The sequence below is a fragment of the Aspergillus aculeatinus genome (genome assembly GCF_003184765.1).
Source record: "Aspergillus aculeatinus CBS 121060 unplaced genomic scaffold BO66scaffold_10, whole genome shotgun sequence".
NCBI classification, from domain to species: domain Eukaryota; kingdom Fungi; phylum Ascomycota; class Eurotiomycetes; order Eurotiales; family Aspergillaceae; genus Aspergillus; species Aspergillus aculeatinus.
In genome coordinates, this window is record NW_020291479.1 from 583,840 (window position 1) to 609,025 (window position 25,186).

General features: G+C 51.6%; 11 protein-coding genes across 11 annotated transcripts; 8 read left to right on the forward strand and 3 right to left on the reverse strand.

The window, feature by feature from the left end:
- Window positions 1-234: 234 nt before the first annotated feature.
- Window positions 235-1,619, reverse strand: bgt1 (1,3-beta-glucanosyltransferase Bgt1). Its single transcript, XM_025642571.1, has 4 exons — window positions 1,147-1,619; window positions 820-1,077; window positions 595-755; window positions 235-541 (listed from the first exon to the last, which is right to left on the reverse strand). The coding sequence occupies exons 1-4, from the start codon at window positions 1,401-1,403 to the stop codon at window positions 303-305; spliced, it is 915 nt and encodes a 304-aa protein (XP_025506605.1). The 5' UTR covers window positions 1,404-1,619; the 3' UTR covers window positions 235-302.
- A 2,629-nt stretch (window positions 1,620-4,248) lies between these two features.
- Window positions 4,249-5,466, forward strand: BO66DRAFT_389755 (emp24/gp25L/p24 family protein). Its single transcript, XM_025646855.1, has 4 exons — window positions 4,249-4,577; window positions 4,744-4,951; window positions 5,020-5,207; window positions 5,270-5,466. Exons 1-4 carry the CDS (start codon window positions 4,380-4,382, stop codon window positions 5,285-5,287), a joined length of 612 nt encoding a protein of 203 aa, XP_025506606.1. The 5' UTR covers window positions 4,249-4,379; the 3' UTR covers window positions 5,288-5,466.
- A 449-nt stretch (window positions 5,467-5,915) lies between these two features.
- BO66DRAFT_309502 (uncharacterized protein) lies at window positions 5,916-6,481 on the forward strand (the record flags this gene model as incomplete). The annotated part of the gene is made up of 2 exons (XM_025643270.1): window positions 5,916-6,002; window positions 6,146-6,481. Coding segments are annotated over 2 exons (423 nt in total), but the record flags the coding sequence as incomplete, so codon positions are not given.
- Window positions 6,417-7,810, reverse strand: BO66DRAFT_344392 (DUF3237 domain-containing protein). The gene is made up of 8 exons (XM_025644513.1): window positions 7,741-7,810; window positions 7,648-7,675; window positions 7,554-7,588; window positions 7,338-7,477; window positions 7,251-7,269; window positions 7,078-7,180; window positions 7,001-7,020; window positions 6,417-6,944 (listed from the first exon to the last, which is right to left on the reverse strand). Exons 1-8 carry the CDS (start codon window positions 7,780-7,782, stop codon window positions 6,822-6,824), a joined length of 510 nt encoding a protein of 169 aa, XP_025506608.1. The 5' UTR covers window positions 7,783-7,810; the 3' UTR covers window positions 6,417-6,821.
- A 771-nt stretch (window positions 7,811-8,581) lies between these two features.
- On the forward strand, window positions 8,582-11,270 carry BO66DRAFT_389757 (endopolyphosphatase). The gene is made up of 2 exons (XM_025646856.1): window positions 8,582-9,213; window positions 9,270-11,270. The coding sequence occupies exons 1-2, from the start codon at window positions 9,033-9,035 to the stop codon at window positions 11,033-11,035; spliced, it is 1,947 nt and encodes a 648-aa protein (XP_025506609.1). The 5' UTR covers window positions 8,582-9,032; the 3' UTR covers window positions 11,036-11,270.
- A 2,058-nt stretch (window positions 11,271-13,328) lies between these two features.
- erg27 lies at window positions 13,329-14,564 on the forward strand. Its single transcript, XM_025646857.1, has one exon. It carries the CDS (start codon window positions 13,366-13,368, stop codon window positions 14,419-14,421), a length of 1,056 nt encoding a protein of 351 aa, XP_025506610.1. The 5' UTR covers window positions 13,329-13,365; the 3' UTR covers window positions 14,422-14,564.
- Window positions 14,565-15,536: 972 nt separating this feature from the next.
- Window positions 15,537-16,865, forward strand: BO66DRAFT_21306 (uncharacterized protein). Its single transcript, XM_025642605.1, has 2 exons — window positions 15,537-15,864; window positions 15,945-16,865. Exons 1-2 carry the CDS (start codon window positions 15,714-15,716, stop codon window positions 16,850-16,852), a joined length of 1,059 nt encoding a protein of 352 aa, XP_025506611.1. The 5' UTR covers window positions 15,537-15,713; the 3' UTR covers window positions 16,853-16,865.
- A 1,039-nt stretch (window positions 16,866-17,904) lies between these two features.
- On the forward strand, window positions 17,905-18,374 carry BO66DRAFT_316712 (uncharacterized protein; the record flags this gene model as incomplete). Its single annotated transcript, XM_025643518.1, has 2 exons — window positions 17,905-18,025; window positions 18,202-18,374. The coding sequence occupies 2 exons, from the start codon at window positions 17,905-17,907 to the stop codon at window positions 18,372-18,374; spliced, it is 294 nt and encodes a 97-aa protein (XP_025506612.1).
- A 757-nt stretch (window positions 18,375-19,131) lies between these two features.
- On the reverse strand, window positions 19,132-19,449 carry BO66DRAFT_316748 (glutaredoxin family protein; the record flags this gene model as incomplete). Its single annotated transcript, XM_025643521.1, has 1 exon — window positions 19,132-19,449. The coding sequence occupies one exon, from the start codon at window positions 19,447-19,449 to the stop codon at window positions 19,132-19,134; it is 318 nt and encodes a 105-aa protein (XP_025506613.1).
- A 296-nt stretch (window positions 19,450-19,745) lies between these two features.
- On the forward strand, window positions 19,746-20,911 carry BO66DRAFT_409402 (chord-domain-containing protein; the record flags this gene model as incomplete). The annotated part of the gene is made up of 3 exons (XM_025649178.1): window positions 19,746-19,851; window positions 19,994-20,510; window positions 20,599-20,911. The coding sequence occupies 3 exons, from the start codon at window positions 19,746-19,748 to the stop codon at window positions 20,909-20,911; spliced, it is 936 nt and encodes a 311-aa protein (XP_025506614.1).
- A 1,706-nt stretch (window positions 20,912-22,617) lies between these two features.
- On the forward strand, window positions 22,618-24,241 carry BO66DRAFT_316839 (putative ethanolamine kinase; the record flags this gene model as incomplete). The annotated part of the gene is made up of 5 exons (XM_025643526.1): window positions 22,618-22,788; window positions 22,881-22,992; window positions 23,100-23,569; window positions 23,631-23,992; window positions 24,067-24,241. 5 exons carry the CDS (start codon window positions 22,618-22,620, stop codon window positions 24,239-24,241), a joined length of 1,290 nt encoding a protein of 429 aa, XP_025506615.1.
- Window positions 24,242-25,186: the final 945 nt, after the last annotated feature.

Genomic DNA, 25,186 nt, shown 5'->3' on the forward strand with positions numbered 1-25,186 from the left:
TCGTGGTATCAGAGATCATAGATGCCAAATGATCAATCTCAAATCTCAAATTAAGATTTGTTCCTGCATTGAAGTTACGTCTCTCGCGGAAAGCTTAAGAGTCACGGGTCGGATGAGCACCACCTCGCGGGGACAAAGCCCGCGTCAAGGTCAGGTCCTTACCTGAGGCCCGTGCTTTCGACGATTGACAGAGCGAATTATAAAACATGTAAGACCTATGTTACAGGTGATGGGACAAAGAAAAAAAGAACAAAGAAACGGAGCCGGGCCCCTCATCGCACAACCTCGAGGCTTTCAGGCGTCTAGTTCGGGCAGTTCAGGTTGAATTTGGGCTTACGATCGGCAGTGAAGAGACCCCAGTGCTTCTCATCCATTGACTGGCCGTTGTCTCCAACACTGTTGGGCTTCCAAGACTCGTCGAAGGCCTCAAAGTAGAACACGTCAATGTTGGAGGCTAGCATAGCACAAACCGAGGTCTGATAATACTGCTCAGCATTCTTAGTACCGGCGACGGAGTTTTTGCCATAGTTGGATCCTCCATCTACGACCTATTAGCGAACGAAACTCAAAGAGTTGAATAGATGAATAACTTACCAGTCGGCCAGCCAGTCTCGCCGTTCCCGAAGTAGATGTTGTTAGCATTTGAGCCAGCGATCTGCTTCACACGCTCCTTGGCAGCGTAAACATCATCGAAATACACTTGTTTGGCATTGGCGAGAGAAACATCCTGCCAGTAAGCAAACCCATTGGCCAAGCTAGCAACACGAGTCAGTCTCAGTAGCATACTCCCAGCATTGATTAGCAGGGGGTGCTGCTTACAGGTATCTAACCCCAGCCTGGATGATGGGATCAGCGGTGCCATCGGCGAACTTGTTCCAGCTATCCACGGTGCCCACGGCTACCTTGGGGAACTGGTTCTGCACTTGCTGAATCAGGCTCAAAAGCTGTTGAGCCGTAAGACTCTTGCGGTAGAGGACTTCAGAGCCGACAGTGATTGCACTGACAACGTCTTCATTGCCGGGCACAGACTGTTTCAGAGCATTGAAGTCGTTGTTGAAGGAATCAGTGTAGTCGGCCCTAGTCGAATGTATGGGTTAGCGACCCGCTGATACAGATCCTTTGACGGTCACACAGGCGAGCACGTACCAGATGCCCAAGACGACCTTGAATCCCTTGTTTTTGGCGGCAGGAATGATGTTCTGAGCGGTGTTGCAGTCACTGGCAGAATAGGTGCGGACGATTTTAGTCACACTCTTGAGTGCCTCGAAATCAGCCTCGTAGTCACCGGTGGCCTTGCAGCTGCCGTCTGCGTTCTTGTTGCCAAGAGCAAGCCCCAGAGTGCCGGCCGCAGTAACAGCGGGGATGGTGGCCAACAAGGCAGGCAGCAAGCTAATGATACGCATTCTCAAACAGAACGGTAGGATGATTGATTCCTATGGACAGCGAAATGACGAGCGATTGCAGAGCAGATTGTCAGGACGAAGTGCAGAAGAACAGGAAGTATCCTTTTTTTCAACTTTTGCTGCAAAGGATGCAAGACAAGAAAGAAAGGAGGGCGTCTATAAAAAGAATGAGCGCCAGGTGAAAGCACACACACACAAATAGCAACAAGTTGGGGAGGGGGGAAGGATCAAAGGGGGAGGGATTGACCGAGTTATTATAAGAACACAAAGCACTGTGCAGTACGTCAGGGAACAGACAGTACAGTGGAGCGATTCAATGTGGGATGAATAAATGGATCCGTCAGTGTGATGAGAGCAAACAACCGTGGACCCTCCAGCTGGTTGGTGTGAGGCAAATTCGTGCATTCACATTGTGGTAAACCTCCAATAAGGGATGAGGATCAGTCTGCTACTACCAATAAGTAGGAAAGGATTGGTCCTGTCGGAAACCCACAGTGCTTTGTGTAATGAGAGTGGAAGTGGCATCCATTTGACGGCCAGAAGGGAAAGAAAACTATCGGGTGGATCTTTGCACTTGGGGGGAATTTCCCGGGGAGTCTGGAGGAGGATGAACAGGGTCCGCTTCCTGCTTCGGGGACTCCGCAAGCCTTACTCAAAGCCGCCAAGCGCCCGTTAATCCCTGGACGCCCTTGCGCTCGATTTTTAAATTGGGGTTCTGTCGGCTGTAGCCTCCGCCGATCCGCCACCAAACGCTAGGGCCTAGACTTGGAACTGAACTGAACCCTTTGAGGGATGTAGACGACTGAACCAGTCTCTTCCACTTCACTGTGATGCAATCATACCACCCCTAAAACAACAGTCGTCCACACCCATCAGAATTCTGATTTGATGATCAAATACAATTTCTGCCCATTCGACTAGGTTGATTAAATCGGGCACTGATATTGAGGCACCTCAAAGTATGACACGGCCAATTTATGAATTCTCATTCAACCAATACTACCAATTGTTCCCGTCGGATGTCAGTCGGATGGATCGTCTGGTGAGTCTTTGTCTTACCGGAGGGCCGAGAACGTGGACAACCGAGAACATTGTGCTTCAACATTGGCTCAACCACAATGCAGAGAGGGTCATTCCACTCTCAAGTGATGTCACGACAACCACTTCGAACGCATACGCACACTGGCGCGAACCTTGGAGGGACACTATCTGGATAGTCGAGACATTTTGGAAAGCCGAACTGGACCTCAAAAAGAAATCCCGCAAAAATACTATGTTTGTCGGCTCCAGCTCCGGCAAGTTCCGTCGCCGACTAGCGTTGCAGGTCGTTGATTCGAAGGTGATGGCGCGAGACCGGTGGGCTGGCTGCCTTTGATGACTGACCACGCTTATTCAGAGCAATAGTGTCGGAGTATCCTCCGACATTCAAATGGAACTGAATTTCATACCACATTGCTACGTATCAATTCAATGAAACGACGTTCCTTGACACACAGATACCGGCCATAGCTGGTTGCTATTGACCGTTGACATTGACTATTGAGAATTCTTGGTGATTGCAGAAAGTCACCGTTAGGCTCCAGAATCAGAGTCGGGAGCAGCTGGTCTTGAGAGTACTAGATCTCTCTCAGATGTTCTCTCAAGCTGTGACCATGAAAGCCATGACAAACATGAAATCCGCCAGGTCTGGCACGTCCGAGCCACTGATCTCTGATGGGAAGCTCTTGATTTCCAAGGGGCTGCCACTGAAATACAATAATCCCTTGATTTCTGATAGGCTCTTGATTATCACGAGGTCCCAGAAATGTACGAGTCTCTCGATGCTCATAGGGTTCTAGGCCACTATAACGACTTTTAGATCCCTCATGTTTGTCAGAATCTCAAGTCCGGGGGGTCCTGCTGGGGGTCCTGGAGGCCCTGGAGGCCCCGGAGGTCCTTGAGGTCCTCGAGGAGGCGGGCCCCCTGGCTCTGGTTGACGGGGTTCTCTAGGAACTAGGAGTCAGGGAATAAGCTTGCTATATCTGAGGTCCCATATGAGTCAATGAGCTCCCAACTTACGACGTCCGTCTTCGAGAGGTCGAATTCGCCCTCCTCGCCTAGCATTGCGTCTCTGTCTCTATTCCAAAACTCAAAGTCAGCTGCTAGGAAACATACAGGAAGAATAGCCTGGAAACAGAGCTTTTTATCTATCTCACCACTCGACGACCGCGGGTTATTAACTCGACATCGAGTCTACCCAGCAAGAAAGACCAGAGCGGAATCCGGTGAAGCTCTCCATCTATCATATAGAGAGGCATGGCCAAAGGTACAGTCGTACTCGGGGACAAGTTATCAACACCTGAATTTCAGGCCCAGAGTATCCACGCGCGAAAAAAACCCAAGAGGATTTGAGAGGCTTTTTATGAAGGCCGGTTCAGCCTCACATCTACACCGCATCTTTGATCATGTAGTAAGCTCCTACTATACCGAGGTACTTCGTTAAGTATCTGCGATGTCTTATCATTGTGTTCAATCATCCATTTCGTTCATTCGTCTTCACCTAAAACATGCATAGTATTTTGTTTGACCGTATGAAGTAGCTCCTGTATGTGGCGCAGTATCGGAGATCTCAGGAAGTATATTCGTAATAACTCGAACTAATCGATAAAACTTCTCTGACAGTTAGGAACGTCAATCGATTCGGTAGAGTACATACGAATAAATCTAGCATAGAGAGCTTGCTTAAGGTTACTATGTGTGTATAGTTCTAGAATACCTCCAGGGGACTAGCGCCGGCTGGATTGAGAGGTGGTCCGAGCGTCTCGAATTCCCAGCACAGCACAGAGACCACCTTGCGCGTCCCGGAGTCCAACAACGACGACACCGTCTCGGGCCCAACCCTCCACAAACAACCCACGATTCCCTGTCAGGGCTTGAATACCTACACCTCGGACCTTCCCAATCCAGGCGGAAAACGACAAGATCAAATCGCCCACCATGCGCTTCTCCGCGACGACCCTGTTGATCACCGCGCTGGGGTGGATCAGCGCCGTGACCGCACACAACATCCAGCTCAAGGCTCACTCGCGAGAATGCTTCCACGAGTCGCTGCACAAGGACGATAAGATGACGGTCACATTTCAGGTTGGCGACCGGGAGTTTGGTGGCAGCGGCAACCTGGAGATCGATTTCTGGGTATGGCTTTTACTCTTCGTGACTTCGGGGCACGACGGCCGGTCCTCCGCCGTCGGGGACGAGAGGGACAGCGGGCTGTTTTGAACAGACCTGGGAATTCCCGCAGCTTCTGTGGTGGACTTGATCCTTCGGAGCCAATGCTGATATACTCTTTCGTCACCTTTAGGTCGAAGACCCCCTGAACAACCGCCAGTACTACAAGCACGCCATCTCGTCGGAGGACTACTCGTTCAACGCCCACGCGGACGGAAAATACGTTTACTGCTTCAGCAACGAGGGATGGTCGTCCAACTCCAAGGAGGTGTCTTTCAACGTCCATGGCATCGTGTACGTCCCGGAGCACGAAATGGCGCAGGACCCTCTGGAGACAGAAGGTAGGAATACATTCCGCACTCGTCCATCGGAGGAACAGGAACCCCCGTGAGCTAACCGCCTATGCTAGTCCGCAAACTGTCCGAGGCCCTGGCTCAAGTCAAGGATGAGCAGTCGTACATTGTCGTGAGAGAACGGGTACACCGGAACACCGCTGAGAGCACCAACGCCCGGGTGAAGTGGTGGAGTATCTTCCAGCTGGCCGTGCTGATCGGCGAGGGTGTCTTCCAGGTGTGGTGGTTGAAGAGATTCTTCGAGGTAGGTCCGAGTCTGTTTGTCTGGTCGAAGAGGTCCATCTAACAACCGTATGCGGTATATAGGTTAAGCGTGTGGTTTAATGCGATGTTTTTACGATCGGATTCTTCGAAGGATGTCTTATCATAGCATTTCCTGCAGGAGCGCCGGGCTTCTACCATGTTATTTCCATATCACTTTTCCCCCTATCAAAATAGATCATCTGGATGATACTTTTGCTCTGAGGTATAGGAACTTATTTATAAATCCAGATTAGCAGACTCTACTCTCGAGCCTCCTAGGACAACAATAAACAAGAAAACTCCGACGCCAATAGGCATCAGCCCCAACCTAACCCATCACCGAAAACACCATCAAGCCCAAAAGCAGCTACAGAAATGCCCCAGATTTCACACAATACGTTCCCTAAACCTCACCCGTACTTTTGTTGCTAACAAACACAACCAGGGGTCGACTGGTGGTATGGGAAACCCCGCACGACCAACCCTCTTAAAATAAACACCTCCATAAAAAACCTACCCGGTGACACACACCGTACCTCCCGATGTTATCAAATCCACGCCCACCTAAAGCTCACACGACCCTCCCTCCCTCCCTCCCTCCATTTCTCCATCCAAATAAAACCCGAGACATTTTCAAATGCCGTCCCCATTGGCCATAGCCATGGCCACCAACTCAACCACCCATCAACCCCACCCCCTCGATATCCCCGACGACCATCTCTTCTATCTATGCTGGCGCCGCCAGTCATGTGACTACTGCCTACAGGGCGATCTCCCCTGTGGCTGGTGCGCTATTGTAAGTTCTTTTCTTTTGTGCCACTCGCCACTCGGTACGGTGCTGTACGGTGCTGTACGGTGCTGTGCATATGCTTGGCTACACCATCCATCTTCCGGGTTCTGCCTGGCGCCGTTCGGCGGATCACTAACACACATGAAAAGTCCTCAGCCTGCGTGCCCAATCCCGCCAGGGTGCCGATTCTGGCCCCCTTCGGGTCTTCCGAAATCTGTCCGCTGGGGGCCAAGGAGCGGTGGGAGCTGAGGGCGCTGCCGTTCGGGTGTCATGTTAGCACCATTACGTTCCTCACGGGTGTCGGGGGGGTGCTAGGGACGTTGGCGGCGTTTGGGCTGGTGGTGTTTCTGGCGTGGGCGGGGAAGAGGGTGGTTGGGTGGTTGGGGGAGAGGAAGGCTTGTGGTTTTGGGAGTGGTGAGGCTGGTGGTGAGGATCAGGGTGCTGATTGGGGTAGTGGTGGTGGTTTGGGGGGTTTGAGGCGGCGGTTGGGGTTTTCCTGGGCGAGCACGGGTGGTGGTGGTTTGTCTGGGTTGGGGGATGAGGAGGATGAGTTGCGGGGTCGTGGTGGTGATGATGATGATGAGAGGAGGCCTTTGCTTGGGGGGTTGGGTTAGGTCCCTGCCTGGTATTCTCCGGGTGGGGGCTATATAAGCTGGACTGGGCACTATTGTATCGTGCTATCTTGACTAGGTTGGATGTATCTTATGGATTATGAGGTTTGACGACTGTTGTCTATTCAGGGAGAATGTCATATTCACTTTTGTGAAGCTACTCGAACTGTGTGCATGATTGCATGAACAGCTCGGGATGGGAGTCGGAATTTTTCTATCCCTGGACGACCTGGCTGACCCGGTACTCGACCACAGGCGGCTTGCCCTTCTCGATGTTGAACCGTCCCTGGGCGACGAAGACGCGGGTTTCAAGGTCCTTGTAGCGCGCGCTGCCCGTCTGTTCATCTGTGTCAGGGTGACGGTCCTGTAGCTCTTCTCAACAACAAAACATACCTCGAAAGTGAAATGGGTGACTGTAATATGCTAAGATCAGTGATCGCCATACCCTCGAGAGATCGGTATAAACTCACAAGCATTGCCAAAAGGCGTCGACCCATCCTCAGCGGTGCCCGCAAAGACAGCCTGGACCTCCGGGGCCAGCGTAACAACACCGGTGTAGTTCAGGTAGATGAGCTAGTTTGACATTAGTAGCTTGTCAGATTCCCACTTCCGACCTACTATCTTGGACAGCAAAGCTACCTACATCGGCGTCATCCTTAGGTCTGATGCCAGGGTCAGTATGGTTCACACAACGGCTGTGTCACGGTCAAGGAGGGCAGCAGCCACATACTTAGCAACCGCGTGGGCGTTCAGACGCAAGTGCTTGCCGTCAGCATCCGCGTGAATGTAGTCGTTCCCGACACCGACAAACTCAGCATCGAGAGCGGGGGAGAAGCCAGGCTCGCTCTTAATGGTGCCGCCGGTCATCGGCTGGTGTCATGATTGTGTCCAGCGTTTAGCACGACGCCCGATCCCTCTGACACGAGAAGCCAGTGGAGCTGCTTACCACGACCTGAAGGCTATTCTGCCGGGAGGCACTGCCTTTTGGCACGATTAGCTTTGTTTTAGGCTGGCTTCGTGACGAGGGGAAGATCGCTTACCGACGCCTAGTGGCGCATCAATGACGACCTGTCGCGTGAGACGTTGTTTAGATCGTGTTGGTAGAAGGGCTGTGTTTGGGGGATGGGAATCACCTGGATCGTAAAGGCGGGTTGGAGGGTAGGGTAGCCGGACATGGTGTATTGGATGTTTTATCACTTGATGAGAGTAAGTTGGAAATGGTAGGGGAGGTTGTAGATGAGCGTCGGTGCTGCGCGGCGGAAGCTCGGAGTGAGCAGTGCCCCGCACTCACTGGAGGGGGAGATCGCCCTTCAGAGTGGCTCATCCACCATGCAGCTCTAGACTAGGTAGGTTAGTAGGTAAGGTAATGTTTACTTGGCTCTGATTGATCGGATGATTAGCTTGACTAAATTGATCTCCGTTGGTGTGTCACAACTCACGACCACCTTCATCAGTGTCAATGGTTATCGCTTGGAAAACCTCAACATGTGCTTTTGTTTACTCCGTTCTGGCATTCGAAATATGCTCGCTCCGCCTCTGCGCAGGCAAGAAAAAGGCAGCGGCTTGCTGAAACAGTGACTTGTCACACTATTCTCCACAGACACACATATTGATGGCGGAAGTCCTAGTCTGGATCCATGATGATTAGGATGGCCTATCAAGTTGCACCCTTGACTTGTGCACTTGACCACCACATCAGATATTGCGTCTGATGAGGACCTTGTAAACAGATAAGAGCCGCACTACGAACACCAAAACATGCACACTCCTACAATCGCCTTTGAGGACGCAGGCACGTGGTCGGATCAGGAAATCACACAGGCTACAGGTACCTTACATTAGGGTACATTCCGCAAGGGTCACACGCCTCCAGCTTGAAATAGTGGCATCCGCGCATACTTAGTTCGAGGTTCTATAGCCACAACTAGGTCCGTTAGCGGTGGTGGTGGTGGTGGTGGTGGTCTACCTAGCTGACGGTAATCCCTCATATGACAATGAGTTGAAAAGAGACATATTTATAATGTGCAGACCAGCGTACACAGTCGCGATGCTGTTGATGGTTTTCTTTTTTTGCAGCAGTCGAAAGGAGTGGGTCCCGGCCTGAGGCTATCCGAGGTTTACCTGACGCTTTCCCCGGTTGGGCTCTTTGGTGGTTTGCAGTGGACGGAGTGACGTGACGTTAGTCTCCAGCTTAGCCTAACGGGCGATCGATCAAGTCGAAATCTCAATTTCTTTCAATCTAGGTATTATCATTGCTACCATCATTACAGGCTCAAGCTCTATCTTTTTTGCTCACCACTCCTCCGCCTATATCCATATCCTCTCTTAGCTCTATCTCTTAATGTTTATTCTTACTGACCGAGGTTGAGACCGGTTACCCGCATCGTCGGGGCTTTCGTTCCTCCTTCTAGCTTATTCTCTCCCAATGATTCCGTCACAACTGCTTCCGGCGCTCTGCTTGCTTGCGACGTGCGCGTGCGCCTTTCCGCTCTCCGATCAACAACCGCTAGGCAACTCTGAGCTCTTGCATGCGCCTCAGCTCGAGCTGCAGGACGATGTCGACCCAACCTCTAGAGGCCTTTCCGGCCGCTTCTTGCACATAACCGGTTTGTCCGAACCTTCAAGACACCAGGCAAGAGAGCGTGGTTCTGACTGAGGATAGACTTACATCCCGATTCATATTATAAATCCGGAGCGTCACCCGACAGGGCCTGTCATCGAGGAGACGGCTCGGCTGGATACTATGGAGCAGAAGGAACCGAATGCGACTCGCCTATCACTTTGATCAACGAAACATTCCGCTGGATCGAGAAAAACCTCAAGGGCAAGGTGGACTTCGTTATCTGGACTGGAGACTCAGCTCGCCACGACAACGACGAGAAGAATCCCCGGGAACCAGAGGAGGTGCTCGACTTGAATAAGCTGGTGGCGAAGAAGTTCGTGGAGACTTTCAAGGATGAACGGTCCGTGAAAGGTATCTCGATTCCGATTATTCCCACCTTCGGCAACAACGACATCATGCCTCACAACATCTTCAAGGCTGGCCCCAATCGATGGACAAAGCAATACAGAGAGATCTGGTCCAATTTCATACCCGAGCATCAGCTTCACAGCTTCGTCGAAGGTGGCTGGTTCATTTCCGAGGTGATTCCCGAGAAGCTGGCTGTGGTCAGCTTGAACACAATGTACTTCTTCGACTCGAATTCGGCCGTCGATGGCTGCGCTGCGCGATCCGAACCAGGTTACGAGCATATGGAATGGCTGCGGGTGCAGCTTGAAATGTTGCGCGGGAGGCACATGAAGGCTATTCTCATGGGACACGTCCCTCCTGCTCGGGCTGGCTCCAAGCGGAACTGGGATGAGTCCTGCTGGCAGAAGTATACCTTGTGGCTTCACCAGTTCCGGGACGTTGTGGTGGGCAGTGTCTATGGACACATGAATCTCGACCATTTCATGCTTCAGGACAGTCACAAGGTGAATATCGTCGATGTCGACAAGTCTTTCGCGTATCTTGGCGGCGCTGGAGATCCAGATGAGCTGTCTACGAAATCCCGTTCCGATTACCTCTCCAATCTCAGAAAAGACTGGTCGAAGTTGCCGTCTGTTCCAGCGGGCACGTCGAAAAGCTTTTCGATGGACGCTTGGTTCGACGATGATGACGCATCGGTCCGAGGGTCCAAGAAGAAGCAGAAAAAGCGCTTCTTGAAAAAAATCGGCGGACCCTTTGCAGAACGATACAGTGTCTCGTTGGTTTCTCCCAGCGTAGTACCGAACTATTTCCCGACCCTGCGAGTTGTGGAGTATAACATCACTGGATTGGAACATGCAGCCACTTGGGCCAATACACCTTCCCACAGCAGCCTGGATAGCGTTTCTCCGGGAAAGCAGGATGACAGCCCGTTGTCTGAGACACAGGCACAGCAAAGCAAGAAGCCCCACTTCAAAGTTCCAGGCCCTCCGTCCAAATCCGCACCTCCGGGACCGGCGTACTCAAATCAAGCGCTTTCTTGGCTCGGCTACACTCAATACTTTGCGAACCTAACTAGAATCAATAGTCAGATGGCAAGTCGCGGGGCAGCAGGCGATGACGCAGAAGAGGTTACTGGTTCGAAGCCCGACGATGTATTCGCTTATGAAGTGGAGTACAACACTCGAGACGATAGGGTCTATAAGATGGATGACCTCACTGTACGCAGTTTCTTCAAACTTGCTTCACGAATCGCCAAGCGGGAAGCCCGCAAGGGCCAGTCGTCTTCTCTCGAGTATGTGGATGAAGCCGACTTAGATGATCTCGACGCAAAGAATGATTACGATGAGCAGGACATCGAAGCGGAGAAGAAAAAGAAGAAGAACCGCGTATGGAAGACATTCGTGACGAGGGCCTTCGTTGGCCTACTGAAAAGCGACGACATTGACGACATGAATTGACGGGATTGAGCGGCTTTTGACTCGATGAGTACCTAGAGATTATACGAGGTTACGGCCCTTGGGTGTCTTTTCTGATCTTTGGCTCATTTGAACGAATTATGGTGCATGTATATACCACATATGCTATTTGACTAATTCAATATTTGTATTTACTTGACAACCGGAAGATACCATGGCTGATGGCAAGAAGCGATAGCGCTTGTAGCGGTCAGCAAGGCGGTGGCGGATCTGCCAGTGGGGTAACATCATGATCATCAATGATCATCCTTTCCTTTCAACCATAACCACACCTCTGGCTAACTACATCAAAGAGGCGAACTTCTTCCTATCTGTTGCTTGGTGGTGAAATTGTGCCCTCACAGCCCCAAGTTAAGATGCACGGAAGACCCTAATGCCACGATTGACAGACAGCTGCCGACTGTCGTCATTCCGGCCGCCATCATCCCCCTCCCCGCTAAAAAGCACGCGGGCGCTGAACTTCCACGTTTTCCGTTCTACTAGTTGGAGCAACTGTCCTCAGTGGCGGTTTGCTCGGGCACAATGAGAATTTCACTACGATAGTCTGGCTCCGGTCGATTTCTCCCGGCTGCAATTGGCTTTAAAGCCCATGTGTCACTCTTGCTGCCGAGAGAGAGGCTGGCGACAGGCGACCCACCGTACTAATCCTATCTCATCGCCCCGGTTGGGCCAGGAGCTGCAAGGCAGGGAAACTCAGCACTTGGGCTCTGACACGTATCGGACTAGTTGATGCGCTGTCCTCCCGCCTCATGGCTTGGTCTTTTTTGGGGGGGACGGGAGCAGCCAACATGCCACTTTGTCTCTTTGCCAGTTTATCAATAATATGGGAATGGCAATTGGACTACTTTCGAGTATGTTGCTGCTAATGCTACTAGCCATTCCTCCCATTCGTGCCCGATTCCCTCCGCCTTGGGGCGGAAAGAGTAACGAAGCGGGATTGACGCCTGATCAATGAATGTTCTAGGTCTCGAGGATTTGACCTTACTCACTGGCTCACTAGACTATGTCCAGTGCCTGCCTCTATGGTGGAGTTTCGCCGCCCTTCACTTTACTTTAATTAGCACGCCCATGCCGCAGCGGGCTTCATCCACTTCGCTGCATCCTCAAAGACCCTCCATTCGGGCGAATAACTTGCCCTTGCATCATCGTCTCGCACAACAATTTATTACTAGCATAATCTCCCCAGGTCTGCGCGCCTGCGAAGCAGCATCTGCTGATCCACTTCTTCAACGGTGGCTCATATCATCAATTCTTTATGATCAATTGAATCTTCTGTCGATTATCCCTGTTATACAAAGTCTGCTTCATGCAATAGCATACTCGATCTTGATATCGATAGTACCATTGACCATACCCTCCTCCGCCATCGCAGGCAGCAAGCTGGCGGGGCGGTGCAGTCAATGCCTTGCTGCTTCTAGTAGCACGATGCATCGAGAATTGCTCCACGAATACAACAGCAGACTCGTTCGCCTTCATCCCGTGGGCTACTCTTCTTACTGTGCCTTGCGTTTCTAACATTTTTCTCTATACATCCTTCCCTTGTTTCGTGCTTTTTGGTTGCACGAATTTGTTGATCGGTTAGCATGATTTCATTCTATGCATGCAATTCAACTTACCAATTTGAACTCGTAACAGATCACACTCTACTCTTCCCCTTTGGAAACTCGTCTTTTTGCTTCTCAAGCCATTCCTCACTGTACAGCAGCTCCTTCGTGCCACAATCTCCTCTAGGCGTACCTCATAATTAACTTGCATGTAATATATTTCTTTGGTCGGATATTGGCGGCATTCTGTTTTCAGCCACTTGATTCGGACGAATCGCACATCAATCCCTCAACTAGGGCTGCATATTGATATATACGCACCACTTGGGAACACAGGCATCAAGCGCACGAACGTTGAAGGGTGAGGAACCCCGCCATCACTAATTTAGCCGGACAGCGAGAAACGCCGGACTAGTCGAGGGAGCCAATTTACATTTCAAGCGCCGAGCACGAGCATGGGCAGCTGCAGCATTTGCAGAGACTGATCGTGTCCTGAATATATTCTTTGCGTGCGCAGTCTAGGTAAGCATTGGCGCTTCCCTTGCTTTGTCTTTGCCACATACAACCGCATTTGAGCGTTCATACATCAATGCATGGCAACCTTGGTGGGTTTAACTAGTGTTTACGATGTGATCTATCACGATTCGACCAATTCACGTTCCTGCGGTTTTCCTCAATTGTACATGCCAAATCAATCACTTGAATATGGATGCAGCTAATGCGACTGGCGCAAGCCTCCCCATAGACACCGAGTCATTGGTTTTGTGGATGGCTTCCTCCGAGGTAGACCAGAAGGCCTTGGGCAACTTTGCGGCCACAACAAGCCTGGAGAATCCATTTCTGTCCGCTATGCTCTACAAGTTACTGGGCTTGTCGGTCATGCTTTCCAAGAAATTGCTCCGTGCACGACGCTTACGACGTCTCGATCCGACCCGTGAAACCAAGTCACTTCAGCTCTACTACCATATTATATGGCTTGCTCGCGAAGGTCTCCTCATTTTAGAGCAATGCGTTCTTCCGCGTGTACAGGTGTATGTGGAACTGAATATTCTCGCTTTTAAGCTGAGGGCTTCTTTCTACCACATTTTTGTATTGTTTCATAACCAACCTGCCATTCATGCACCGGGTATCGACAATCTGCCGAACAATGCAACCTTCTCCAACAGCACTGCAAAAGCAGATCTGGCAAACAAGCCTCCAGAATTGAGGTACTCGTTCCAGCCAAGACCCGAAACGATTTCAGTCTCCGATGCATCGGCTGCAGTCCCAGACAATGCGCTGCGGCGCAGAGTCACACAGGCTCCTCCAGGCCTTGCTCCAATTCAGCCGCCCAAGTCAATGTCGGCTTTCCTCCTACCAGCGATTGATTACACCAAGACGGCTACGCAATGCTTCGACTATGCGGTACTGTTGGCGGAACGCGTTCTTCCGGGTTCGCATCCTCTGCGGCTATCGATCAAGCTCGAGTATGCCGCCTACCTCTATGACTGCCTCCATGACCCACTTGCCTGTCGACGAGTAGCGAAAAAGGCCATCGCGGATGTGTACAATGCGAAGGAGGGTATGGATGATGAGAGTTTTGAGGATGCCGCGGAGATCGTTGGGATACTAGGCAAGATGGTCAAACGTGTAAGGAAGGCGAGCACAGCAGGCAGTACGACTGTCGCTGAGACACCCAGAGATGAACAGTCCGGAAGCGACGGATCCCGCACGCCGTCTTCTCGAACGACAGCCTTCTCTAGAGCCGCACCTTCAGTGAAACCGACGAGCGCTGAATCCCTGCCGCCTGCCGTGCCTGATCCGACAATGGTAAACCCTATTTGATCTCTGTTCTGATAAACTTGGACCTCTCCGTTCTTGTTGTATACGTACTCATGATCTGTATATACTTGTTCCATGTGTTGGTTTAGATTCGATCGGTACTGGGGAGGCTTATCTGCTGTTACGCTAAGTTATTTTTATTTCTATTTTTTTTTTTTGATTTTAATTCCTTGTCTATAGGTTCACTGAGTGTTGTGTATGAAGCAAATGATCTCGGGATGAATCTGTAGTGGATAACCATGGCAGTACGGAGCACGTACGGAGTAACTCAGGGTGGAAGCTTCAAGCGACAGCAGAAATCCTGCCTGAGGCGACCAGACCCCTTAAAGTTTGCGGGTGTTTGCACTTCCAGTCGTGACGTCCGAATTTCTCTTCCATACGACGGACGACCTCCAAAATGTCTGCCTGGAGCAATTGCCCGTTCCCTCACCAATTTTAACGGCGTTATCATTCCCCAGAAGAACACAAGATGTCAGTCCTTTCAGCGTCACGTATCAATTAATTGCAAGTCCAAACCGGTAATGACATCTTCCAAAAGCACTTTCAAGCACAGACAAGATCATGGACCCTCGCTTACGTTAGGTACGACAGCCCCTCTCTCATAGTCCGACTTGGCAACATCCGCTTGCGAACCCGACGAGCTCGAATTTACGTTACGACCCGGTGGTCTTCTACGTCATTGCGTTGCTTGACTCCTGCACCTCCGGGAGTCTGAGGAAGACCTGTGAAAGTGACCGGACGGCCCTTTGTTGGCGAGTTCGCAAGTCAAACCCTCTCCTCCTTGTTCTTCTCCCCTGCAGCAGCGGTGTTTGTGCTTGTGCTTCGGTCGTTGCTTCGGAGGCTTCAATCTCAGGACGCGCGCTTCGCTCACCGACCGTCCGACCGCCCCGATTGATCGACAGTATCCATCGCCCAAGAAACGAAGAGGGGAAAACCAGCATCCCATCAATACGCCGTCAACCGCGCAAGACCCTGAGACCCGCAGAGGATTCCAATTTAGACGCAAGTCCGCCAGAGAAAAGACGATTCAGAAACCACCTACGAGGTCACACTCCATATACTTAATTGAATGTACCGCCCGGACCTTGCGCTAGAGTTGTGAATCAGTCCATCTGATAATTATTTTTTTTTCTCTTCGCTTCTGGTCCTATCCGTCTCTTTTCTCCTTCGGCGATGAAGCTGCCGGACTGCGAAATTTCCAAATCACGCAAGATTCCCACCGACTATACTGTCAGACATCGCGTCTTCGTGGATAGAGAAAGTCAGGCCTGCGCCCACAGGTCGCCGAGTTGTGTATGATGCGGTCGGGTCTCCAGAAACCTGGGGCCATTCCGTTTCTCGCTCTCTTGATCTTTTCGTTGCTGAGCCTAGTACCGTCATTGGCGAAGGAATGGGACTATCTTCTGCCTTTCGGGCACATTGGATATCTCCGCAGTGAACCTCGATGTATGAGCGTGCCCTTCCTCTTTTCGATTCATCGCTTGCCGCAATATTCAGACTAATGTCTTCCGATTGGATTCTTGCAGATGTTTCCCGGGATAAGGCTGGCTTGGTCGATGCGCGACCACGATTACGAATGGTGGGTGGACAACCAAGGCCGTGGTCATTGGAGGAAGATCGTTCGACTTACCTCGATCGGAAATCCCGGCCACGACGTCCGCTCACGGATGCGCCTCCCCGGAGCTCATTTGAAGCGGCGGCGATCCTCGATAGTGATCCAATGACATATACAGTTCAAGAGTCGTCGGCCTTCAGGCGCGGTGTACGTGCCTTCAAGGCATTGGTCACCCGGCAAACAGACGACCCGCAAGCCGTTCCTTCCTTTCCTTCTGACAGCGACGCCCCTGTAACGGATCAAACATCACCGCACCTTGGTCTGCACCATGCAAACACCTCAGTCCATCTGACGCCTCCGCACAACGAGGATTTTCACCTATTGGCATCTGGTAATGAAGGAGGAGGGCGTACGATGCTCGACACGACAAAACTTGTTGAATTGCGGAGGTGGTTCTTATCATGTGTTCTAACCTCATGGCAGCAGGCCTGCCGTGTTGGTAACGACTATATAGAAACCGTCGTAGGCCGCCAGGGGCTCCGAAATACCGCCGCAACAACATCTTCTAAGTGCTCGGAAATAATGAACTCGGATGGTTCCCCTCAGCCTTGGGATCCACTGAACGAATCTCATACGAAACATGCCGTGCCCCCAGCATTGGCACCAGACGAGACCCAGCAGCAGGCCGATGCGCAAGAACCATCTGCACTAACCCAAACAATCGATGCGTTCGTGCAGGCCACTACCGCTCCGACCGCGACGTTGACTGCTACGGAGCAGTCCAAGGTTGTTGAACATCAAGCTGAACCGGAGCGGGTGCGCAGTGGCAGCTGTATGGCCATTGTGCTTGCAATAGTCGCTGGCGTCATGTGGTTTTAGTTCTGCTGGTACGTTTGCGATGAATTCACCGTGGGTGGCAGTCAGCTCCCGTCATCGTGGACTCGGACGCATGAGTTCTAGATTTCGAAACGGAAAATGCCAACCTCTTCGCAATTTGGCATTGTGCACCCTTACCCTCCGCCATGAATGTCTGCCTCTGGTTTCGTTTCTTTTTTGCCGGCTGGGTCCGGCTCATGATTTTCTTTTCAGAGTAGCTCCTTTTGAGCTTTATAATGCCTGATGTAATTCTTTTGACTTGTACATTGCTTTCTCGATGGGCTCTATTGGATGCGGTCTGGGGTCTGTCATGTTGGGTTCCATGGATATACACTCGTTCTGTTCACGTTCTGTTCACAGGGGGAACGGCTGCACAGAATGCTCTGTCTTTCTGCGAATGGGACGGATTGTACCTAGCTCTTGCGGTAACTAGAGCCTGGCTGCTTTGGTCTCTCGGTGTCGGAGAGGTAACTCATCAGCCCATAGTGATAATATATATAGTAATGTCTGTTATTTGGGGGTTCATGTCTTACATAGAAGATGTGTATGGTGCGAAATCCAGGCGCGCCACATGGAATGGCCGTTCGTCTTATACCTGGTTAGCTCCTGCGGACAATTGGAAGAATGGAGCAAGCCGGTATCTGGGATCCAGATCCTAAAGGCCATATGGCATTTCAGCTCCAGTCCAGCAGGCCCAGGACCTACGTAGTTACGACATGTACATACCAACTCCCGGACCGCCGCGTTCCAGTCGTCCCAGTCCCCCTTTCCTCCGCATTCCACTCACCTTGTCTGTTTCTACCTCGGAGATATGGGTACGTAGTAAATAGAAACCTCCTACCGACATCACAAAGAATGCGTCTCCCCTGTTTCCCCTGTTTCCCCTGTTTCCCCACGAAACCAACCAGCTCCAAATGTCTACATAACCAACGACCTTCCCCCAAGCCCCGATGTAGTTCAAACAACACAACCAACCCAAACCGTTCTCCACAAAATCACACAAACCCCCCCCCTTCAACCCAACCTCTTCCCGGTGTATTCCCCCACCCAAAAAAATGAAACCAACAACAACCCTCCTCCTCACCGGTCTCCTTGCCCTCGCCACCGGCACCCTCGCCGACAAAACCTGCACCCCGAGTTTCGATTACTGCGCCAATAAGCTGTTGAGCTCGAAGGGTGAGTTCTCTCCTCTCTGCCACTGCGATTGAGGGGGGGGTGCTTGGTTTCTAAATGCTTGTGGTTCTTTTCCCCGGGAGGCGGTTCTGTTCGTGGGCGGGAACCACCAGAGGGGGAATGAAAAGCTGTGGTGTACAGTGCAAGATTCATGATGCTGACGCTCTGGGTGGGTGCAGGATTCACGGAGAATGACCTCAAGACGGCACTGCAGGGGACCGGGCTGGAGAATGACGATCTAGCGGATATCTTGTTTCATTGCAAGAATCCGGGGGATGTGGGGCATGCGCAGCTTTGTGTGGGGGGTTGTAAGGATCCGGCGACGGAGGGGAGTCATGGGTGTTCTGGTTAGGGTCTTTGTGTTGAGGGAGGGTGGTGAGGGGTGGAGGATGGGAGGGTGAGGGGGGGGTTAGTGTAAGGTGAGGGTTGGGTGTATATGGTTGAGTTTGTGGTTGTGGTGGTGGTGGTGGTGGTGTTGCGATGTGATACGGAGAATATATTGTTCTATCTCGGGGAATCTCAAGGTGGAATTGAGACTCTTGTTGCTTTTGGTGAATGCTATAAGTATAAGCTATACTTTTAAAGCGATGTATTCATTGAAATAGAGGTTGTAGGGCTCCTGAGGCTGAAGAGAAACCGCTGACTAGGGTGCGAGTATACCAGATTGCACTACCCTGTCAGGCAAGGCACCCAATTCTCATTCTGAATGTTGGGGTACGCGCCAGGTATCGATGTTAGGTCTCATTTGACATTCGAATATGGTCGACAATACTGATGAGCAATTGCCCACCGTCTTGTCAGCGCAATCTGTGGAACGTCCACAAAACTGTCTGGTGACAGACATTTGCGCGGAGGTAAAGCTAAGACTGTAACCCAGGCATTGTATGTGCCAAGTTGATCCAGACAATGCGATCGATGACAACGAAATCTGTAGCTCTGTAGTTGCCTAATGGGTGGCTCGGCTCACGTCTCGTGCCATTGCTCGAGATCAAGCGTGCTGCGCGATCCTGCTAATAGCAGGCAATAATTGCTGAACTAGCCATGACCGGTAGCATCATCGCTCGTCATGTATGCAAAGTTGCCAGCATAGCTGAATGAAGTTGATGCATTTACGACTGCTTGTTCTCCGCCTCGGAAATCAGCGTCTCCATCTCCTGCTCGGTCCATCGGTGGAAAAGCTTCTTCGGATCGGAGAGAGACGCATCTCCCTTCACAGTCTGCACATGAAGAACTGGAACGTCAAAGTCGTAGACATCCTTCCAAGGCTTGTTGGTGGGAAGAGCAATGTCCGTCTCGGTATACTCGAAGGGACGTCGCTTGTGCAATTGAGTCACAGTATGTTTGGCTGTGTCGCAGAGCCCGCAGCCAGCACGGGTGAAGAGAGTGACGCGCACAGCGTTGGAGAGACGAATGGCAGTGGGAAACATGATTGACGCACAGCTACCAGGAATCGCACCGCGAAAGTTGAGGAAGAGAAGTATACGGAGGAGAAGCGGGAGCGGACAACGCAACGGGCGGAAGTTGGGGATGAACAATGGAACCTTCGAGCTCCCCCGGGCTAAGCCTATTTGGGCCAGCCCTCCAGCTGCGGTTCTGCGCGCTTCGATGCGACAAACTCGCATTTCTCCTCACGGTGAGGGAAATCAGTCTTATTTCTCCCATCCCAAAGACAAGGCAGCCGGTGCTCTCTCAGTCTCCCCGTTCCATACGCTCATTCATAACCATGGCCTCCAAGTGTGTCCACAAGGGCTGCGGGAAGGAGTTCACCGACCCCGAAGAGCCCTGCGTTTACCATCCCGGCCCGCCAGTGTTCCACGAAGGTCAAAAAGGTATGATCTCCAGGGACCTTGTGGAAGATTTTCGAACTTCCCTGGTTTGAGTCGTTCGTTATACTCCGGTCTTATACTTTTGAGGACCCGATCTCGACTTCCCCGGGCGCACCGCAGGACTAACCACTATCCAACAACCCAGGCTGGAAATGCTGCAAGCCCCGCGTTCTCACCTTCGATGAATTCCTCGCCATCCCCCCATGCACCACGGGCAAACACTCCACCGTCGACGATACCCCTCAGCCTGCCCCGCAACCGGTCGTCGAAGAGGCTCCTTTAGCCCCGGCCTCGACGCCGGTGGCGGAGCCTCCCCGCCATGCCATCTCGCCCGCCATTGCCCCTCCTTCTAATGCGCCTACTCCCGTTCCCGAAGAGCCCGAGTCCGACGACCCCGACCTCGAGATTCCGGCCAACGCCACCTGTCGCCGGAAGGGCTGCAACAAGGGATATGATTCCGCCGTGGCGCGCGAGGACGAGAAATGCGTGTTCCACCCCGGCGCACCCATCTTCCACGAGGGCAGCAAGGGCTGGTCCTGCTGTAAGAAGCGGGTGCTCGAGTTCGATGAGTTCTTGAAGATCCAGGGCTGCACGGAGAAGACGAAGCATCTGTTTGTTGGAAAGGGCAAGCCCCCGGGTGAGGAGAAGGTGGACACCGTCAGGTAAGTGATCGCTACCGTGCTACCCCAGGGCTAGCTGCGTGACCGGAAGTGCAGGGCTGACATGTTCCTTTTCCTTTGGTCTCTACAGAAACGACTTCTACCAGACGCCATCCTCCGTCAACGTCTCTCTCTACCTGAAGAAGATCGACAAAGAGAACGCAAAGGTCCAGTTCACCGCCACATCCTTGGAGTTGGATCTTCCTACGACGGACAACAAGCGGTACAAGGATACCTATCAGCTGTTCGCACCAATCGATGCCGAGAAGTCCCAGTTCCGTGTCATGGGGACGAAGCTGGAACTGACACTGGTCAAAGCGGACGGCACCAGCTGGCCGGTGCTGCGGAGCGACGATAAATGGACTGGAGAGCGCATCCAGGTCGGAAAGGCTGGCAGGGCTTGAGCACTTTGGGGGGCACGGCACGGATTATGAAAATAAAATATACCATCACAGGCTAAGAGCCGATGAACCGACACATAATGGCATAAGTATATGTAGCATGGAAATGAAATGATTGTTTTGAGGAGACATGACAGCAAGGCACACACGAGATGCGTACTCGGTAGCTATGATGGTGTCAAATGTAGGTTCCGCAAGCACAATGCGGAAGTTTTAAAATCTCCTGGCAAAAGACCATCCAAGCCGGCTATGGTGCCGAGAATACGGAGTATTCTGCTTGCCAAGCATACGATACAGACATGCGACAGTTGTGTCGGACACCTCGCAACATGCAGCAAGTGGGATTTACAGTTACAGAACCTCAAGCACCAACATGAAAGTGCTTAAGGTTGGAATATCACGCCTCCTCCACAGCTTATGCGCATGGGGATCTATTCTTGCGAGCAGAAACCCTAGCTAAGCCATAGTTTGTAAGGGAAAAAGGAATGCGTATGTTGCTCTTCAAGGCCGGGAACGGAGGAGAGACCCATAGAGAAAAATCCCACACAAGGTAACCCTCAGCAAGCCGTACGGTGACGGAGCCCCGATAAGATTTACATAACATAAAGTAAGTAAACCGCTACTGATGATGAAGAAAAAAAGAAAGAAAAACCATCAAAGTCGCGGCGGGCAGCGGCGGGCTTATGTAGTCGACGGCGGTGGAGCCACTAACTGGAGTCGGGACTAGTGGATTACCGAGAAGAGCTGAAGTTAGGGCTGGGGTTGAGAGCAAACACGTGATGCATGTTTGACATTGAACACGTGATCTGCGGTGGGCGGCAGAATCACATGCCAAATCTGCTTTGGTTGTTGAGAAGGCGAGACCCGAAGCGGCTTAGATCAGTTACACCAATTCGCAACCTGCTGCTGTACGTGAACTTCAATTTACCTCACTTGTATCACTTCCATCCTCAGTGATATTGGTGGTCATCTGAAGGGAAGGCCTGGGTTATATCTTGTCTCATATTCTGTTGCCTATCGTCGCGCAAGAACCAATTTGCCCCTCATCTTACTGCGTCATTGCACATGATCAAGGAGCAGTGGTTGGTCGCCTTTGGGCCTCAGGCTTGAAGCGTCGAGCGGAAAAAAAAAGGAGGGGCGTTCAGGGCCCGCCGCCAAAAACCAATCAGTGGCAAGCTGGGCACGAGACCAGCAACGCTCATCCACTTCACTTCCCCTTCTCCTTCTTTTCTCTACCTCCAATCCTTAACCTCTACTACCCCCTTGTGGCCACTCTCTCTTCGGTCTTGCTGCTTCTTCTCTTCCATCCGCACTTGCTCGCTTCCAGAGTATCAATTGCCGGCCAATTTGTACTCCTGACCCTTACGTGGGCTGGCGAGATCGTTCAACTAATCCACTCTACTCAGTATCAGGAGAAACTCCCCCAAGACCCGCTCTCCCGGGCTTGGCTGATTGGTACGGAGTTCCTATATGTATCCCGGTGTCCCTATTCTATGCTATAACATCAACACTTCACATGACAAATCGCGACCCTTACGATCATCATCTATCGGACCTGGACTGACATGCGCTTTGAAGTTACCTAGAATACTAATATTAGCAACCTTGCGGTCGACCTGTCGCATACGCCCCTGACTACTTTTGACATTCACTACCTCGTTTTCTTATCCCCTTCGCTCCTTTTTCTTTTGACCTTTTCCTCTGTCGCCATGACTCTGTGCCAGCAGAACGGGACGGCCCTGCGCTATATCCCCCTATCCTATAACCATGCCGACTCTCACGCTTCCGCATTGCGGTTAATCCTCACACTCAACCCTGATTGGGAGGGGCCGGAAAACAAGATTGAATTCGTGCGGTTCACGGACGGCATCACCAATACGGTGTGTTTCTCGCAAAACCATGCTCTTCTCGCAGATGCGACGGGGCCTGAAATAATCCACGTTGAGGGCCATGGACTAACATGAGGATCTAGCTTCTTAAAATCATCAACCGCAAACCCGGTTTGACCGAGGAGCAGATAGATCACGATGCAGTACTGATGAGAGCGTACGGTAACCACACAGAGATTCTTATAGACCGCGAAAGTATGCTACACCGGGGAAAGGGGACTACTCCAGAAGCGACCCCCCTTTCTCTTCTTCCCTTCTTGCCCATTGCGACACCTTTGCTGAGTAGAATTTCGGATCTATAGGAGAAACGAGCTCCCACGCGCTCCTCGCTAGTTATGGCCTTGCTCCTCCGCTTTTGGCACGCTTCAAGAACGGCCTTCTGTATCGTTTCCTCCGTGGTCGGCCGGCTACCCATGAGGATCTAGCGACGCCTCCAGTTTGGCGCGGTGTTGCTAGACGCCTCGCGCAGTGGCATGCCGTCCTGCCCGTCGGTGGGACTCCTGCAACCTCGAAGGAATCCGAGAACGTACCCCTCACGCGACAAGTAGACGTCGACTCAGAAGACCATCAGCAACAGTCCAAGCAGGAAGGTAGCTTGTCCGTGGTGAAGACCAGGCAGCCTGGACCCAATATCTGGACTGTCACCCAGAAATGGATCCTTGCTCTGCCCACCGCAACGGAGGAGCAGCGCCAGCGGAGACTGAGTCTGCAGAAGGAGCTTGAACGGGTCGTGCGTGAACTGGATGATGGCAAGGGACTTGGTGAAGGCGGCGTACGTAGAATCATGATCACGGATATGTGTCGTTCTATCTCTAATTGCTTTTCCCCACCAGCTGGTATTCTCCCACTGCGATCTCCTCTGTGCGAACGTCATTGTCCTTCCCTCGGAGCAAAAGCAAAACGGGCACGCTGTCACCACCAAAGATCAGGAAACCGCCACGATCAACTTCATCGACTACGAATACGCGACCCCCTCCCCAGCTGCTTTCGATATCGCGAATCACTTCGCTGAATGGGGTGGCTACGACTGCGACTACAACATGATGCCGACGCGGCCCGTCCGACGCCAGTTCTTGACTGAATATGTCAAGAGCTACAGCTACCACAAGGGAATCCCCGAATCATTCCAGCCAGAAATCGTCGACCGCCTCTACGAGGATGTCGATCGATTCCGCGGAATCCCCGGTCTATACTGGTATGTCTGGCGTTGAGTCAAAACTTGTCGCATTCTTGCACGATCAACACTGACCACTTATCGCACGTCTACAGGGGAATCTGGTCCCTCATCCAAGCCCAAATATCCCAGATCGACTTTGACTACGCATCCTACGCCGAGGTCCGCCTCGGAGAATACTACGCCTGGCGTCGTGAGACGGACGGATCTCGGGTCCAGGCTCAGGAAGAGATGCCCCTCCGTGAGCGTCGCTGGGCCCAAGAGGCGTGACCGGAAGATCGACTAGCATCTCAGTCTCACCAGACAACAACTTGGCACTAACAAATTCTTGCCCCCCATTCTAATGCATTCGCCTTTTAATATAGAAAACAGCAGCTAGAATTCTAGCTACTACCTCTTTTTACTGTACATACATCAAGCATTTCCCCCCCAAAAATTTTCGATTCAACAAGCGAGGGTTCATCTCTGCACGTTTCCAAATCAGAATTCGACGCACTCGACTGTCATGAGTGGGGAAAAAAGCACAGGGGACTTTTTTTTTCAACATCATCCCCGAGTTGGTTGGTGTGAGCGTCGGTGGGGGTCTTGGGTACGATACTTGATTCGAAAATAGAGGCTTCGTGCGCCACAACTTTGTTTTCTCCTTTTTCTTTCTGTTGAATCGCGGTCTAAGTTTTCTTCTTTTGAGTCCAGTGGTAGACATGGGATTCGATCCGTTGAGGGCTTGTGATACTGACATGAGTATGGGATATGGTTATGGATTATGGATACGGATGAATACGGACACGGATATGGATTTGCAAGGGGTCTTGCGAGTGGAACTGCGCGTTGGACTGGACTGGGTTAGACGAAAGGAGGGAGAGGAAAGACAAGACATGATGGGGTCCCGTCCCGACTACGAAGGGCTTGACAGTGCTTCTTACTTATTTCTAGTTCTACCAATTAATGCTGCAGCTGTTTCGTCCTCTATCAGAATTTTTTGAGGGTAGCGAATGGAAGTAGGGCTCTAGTATTGCTCGCTGGTGCCTTCGCCAGGGATGCCATTGATATGTATGTTTTGTGATCTGAACTCGAGGAATAGTAACATAATTCGAAAGTTATTTCCGATATCATATCAAAGCCACTTGACTTTCACAACCCATATAACGATATCGATAGTCCCCCCCCCTAAGGATTCACTTCTCCATTTCCCCGGAAGATTCCACATGGTTCTTA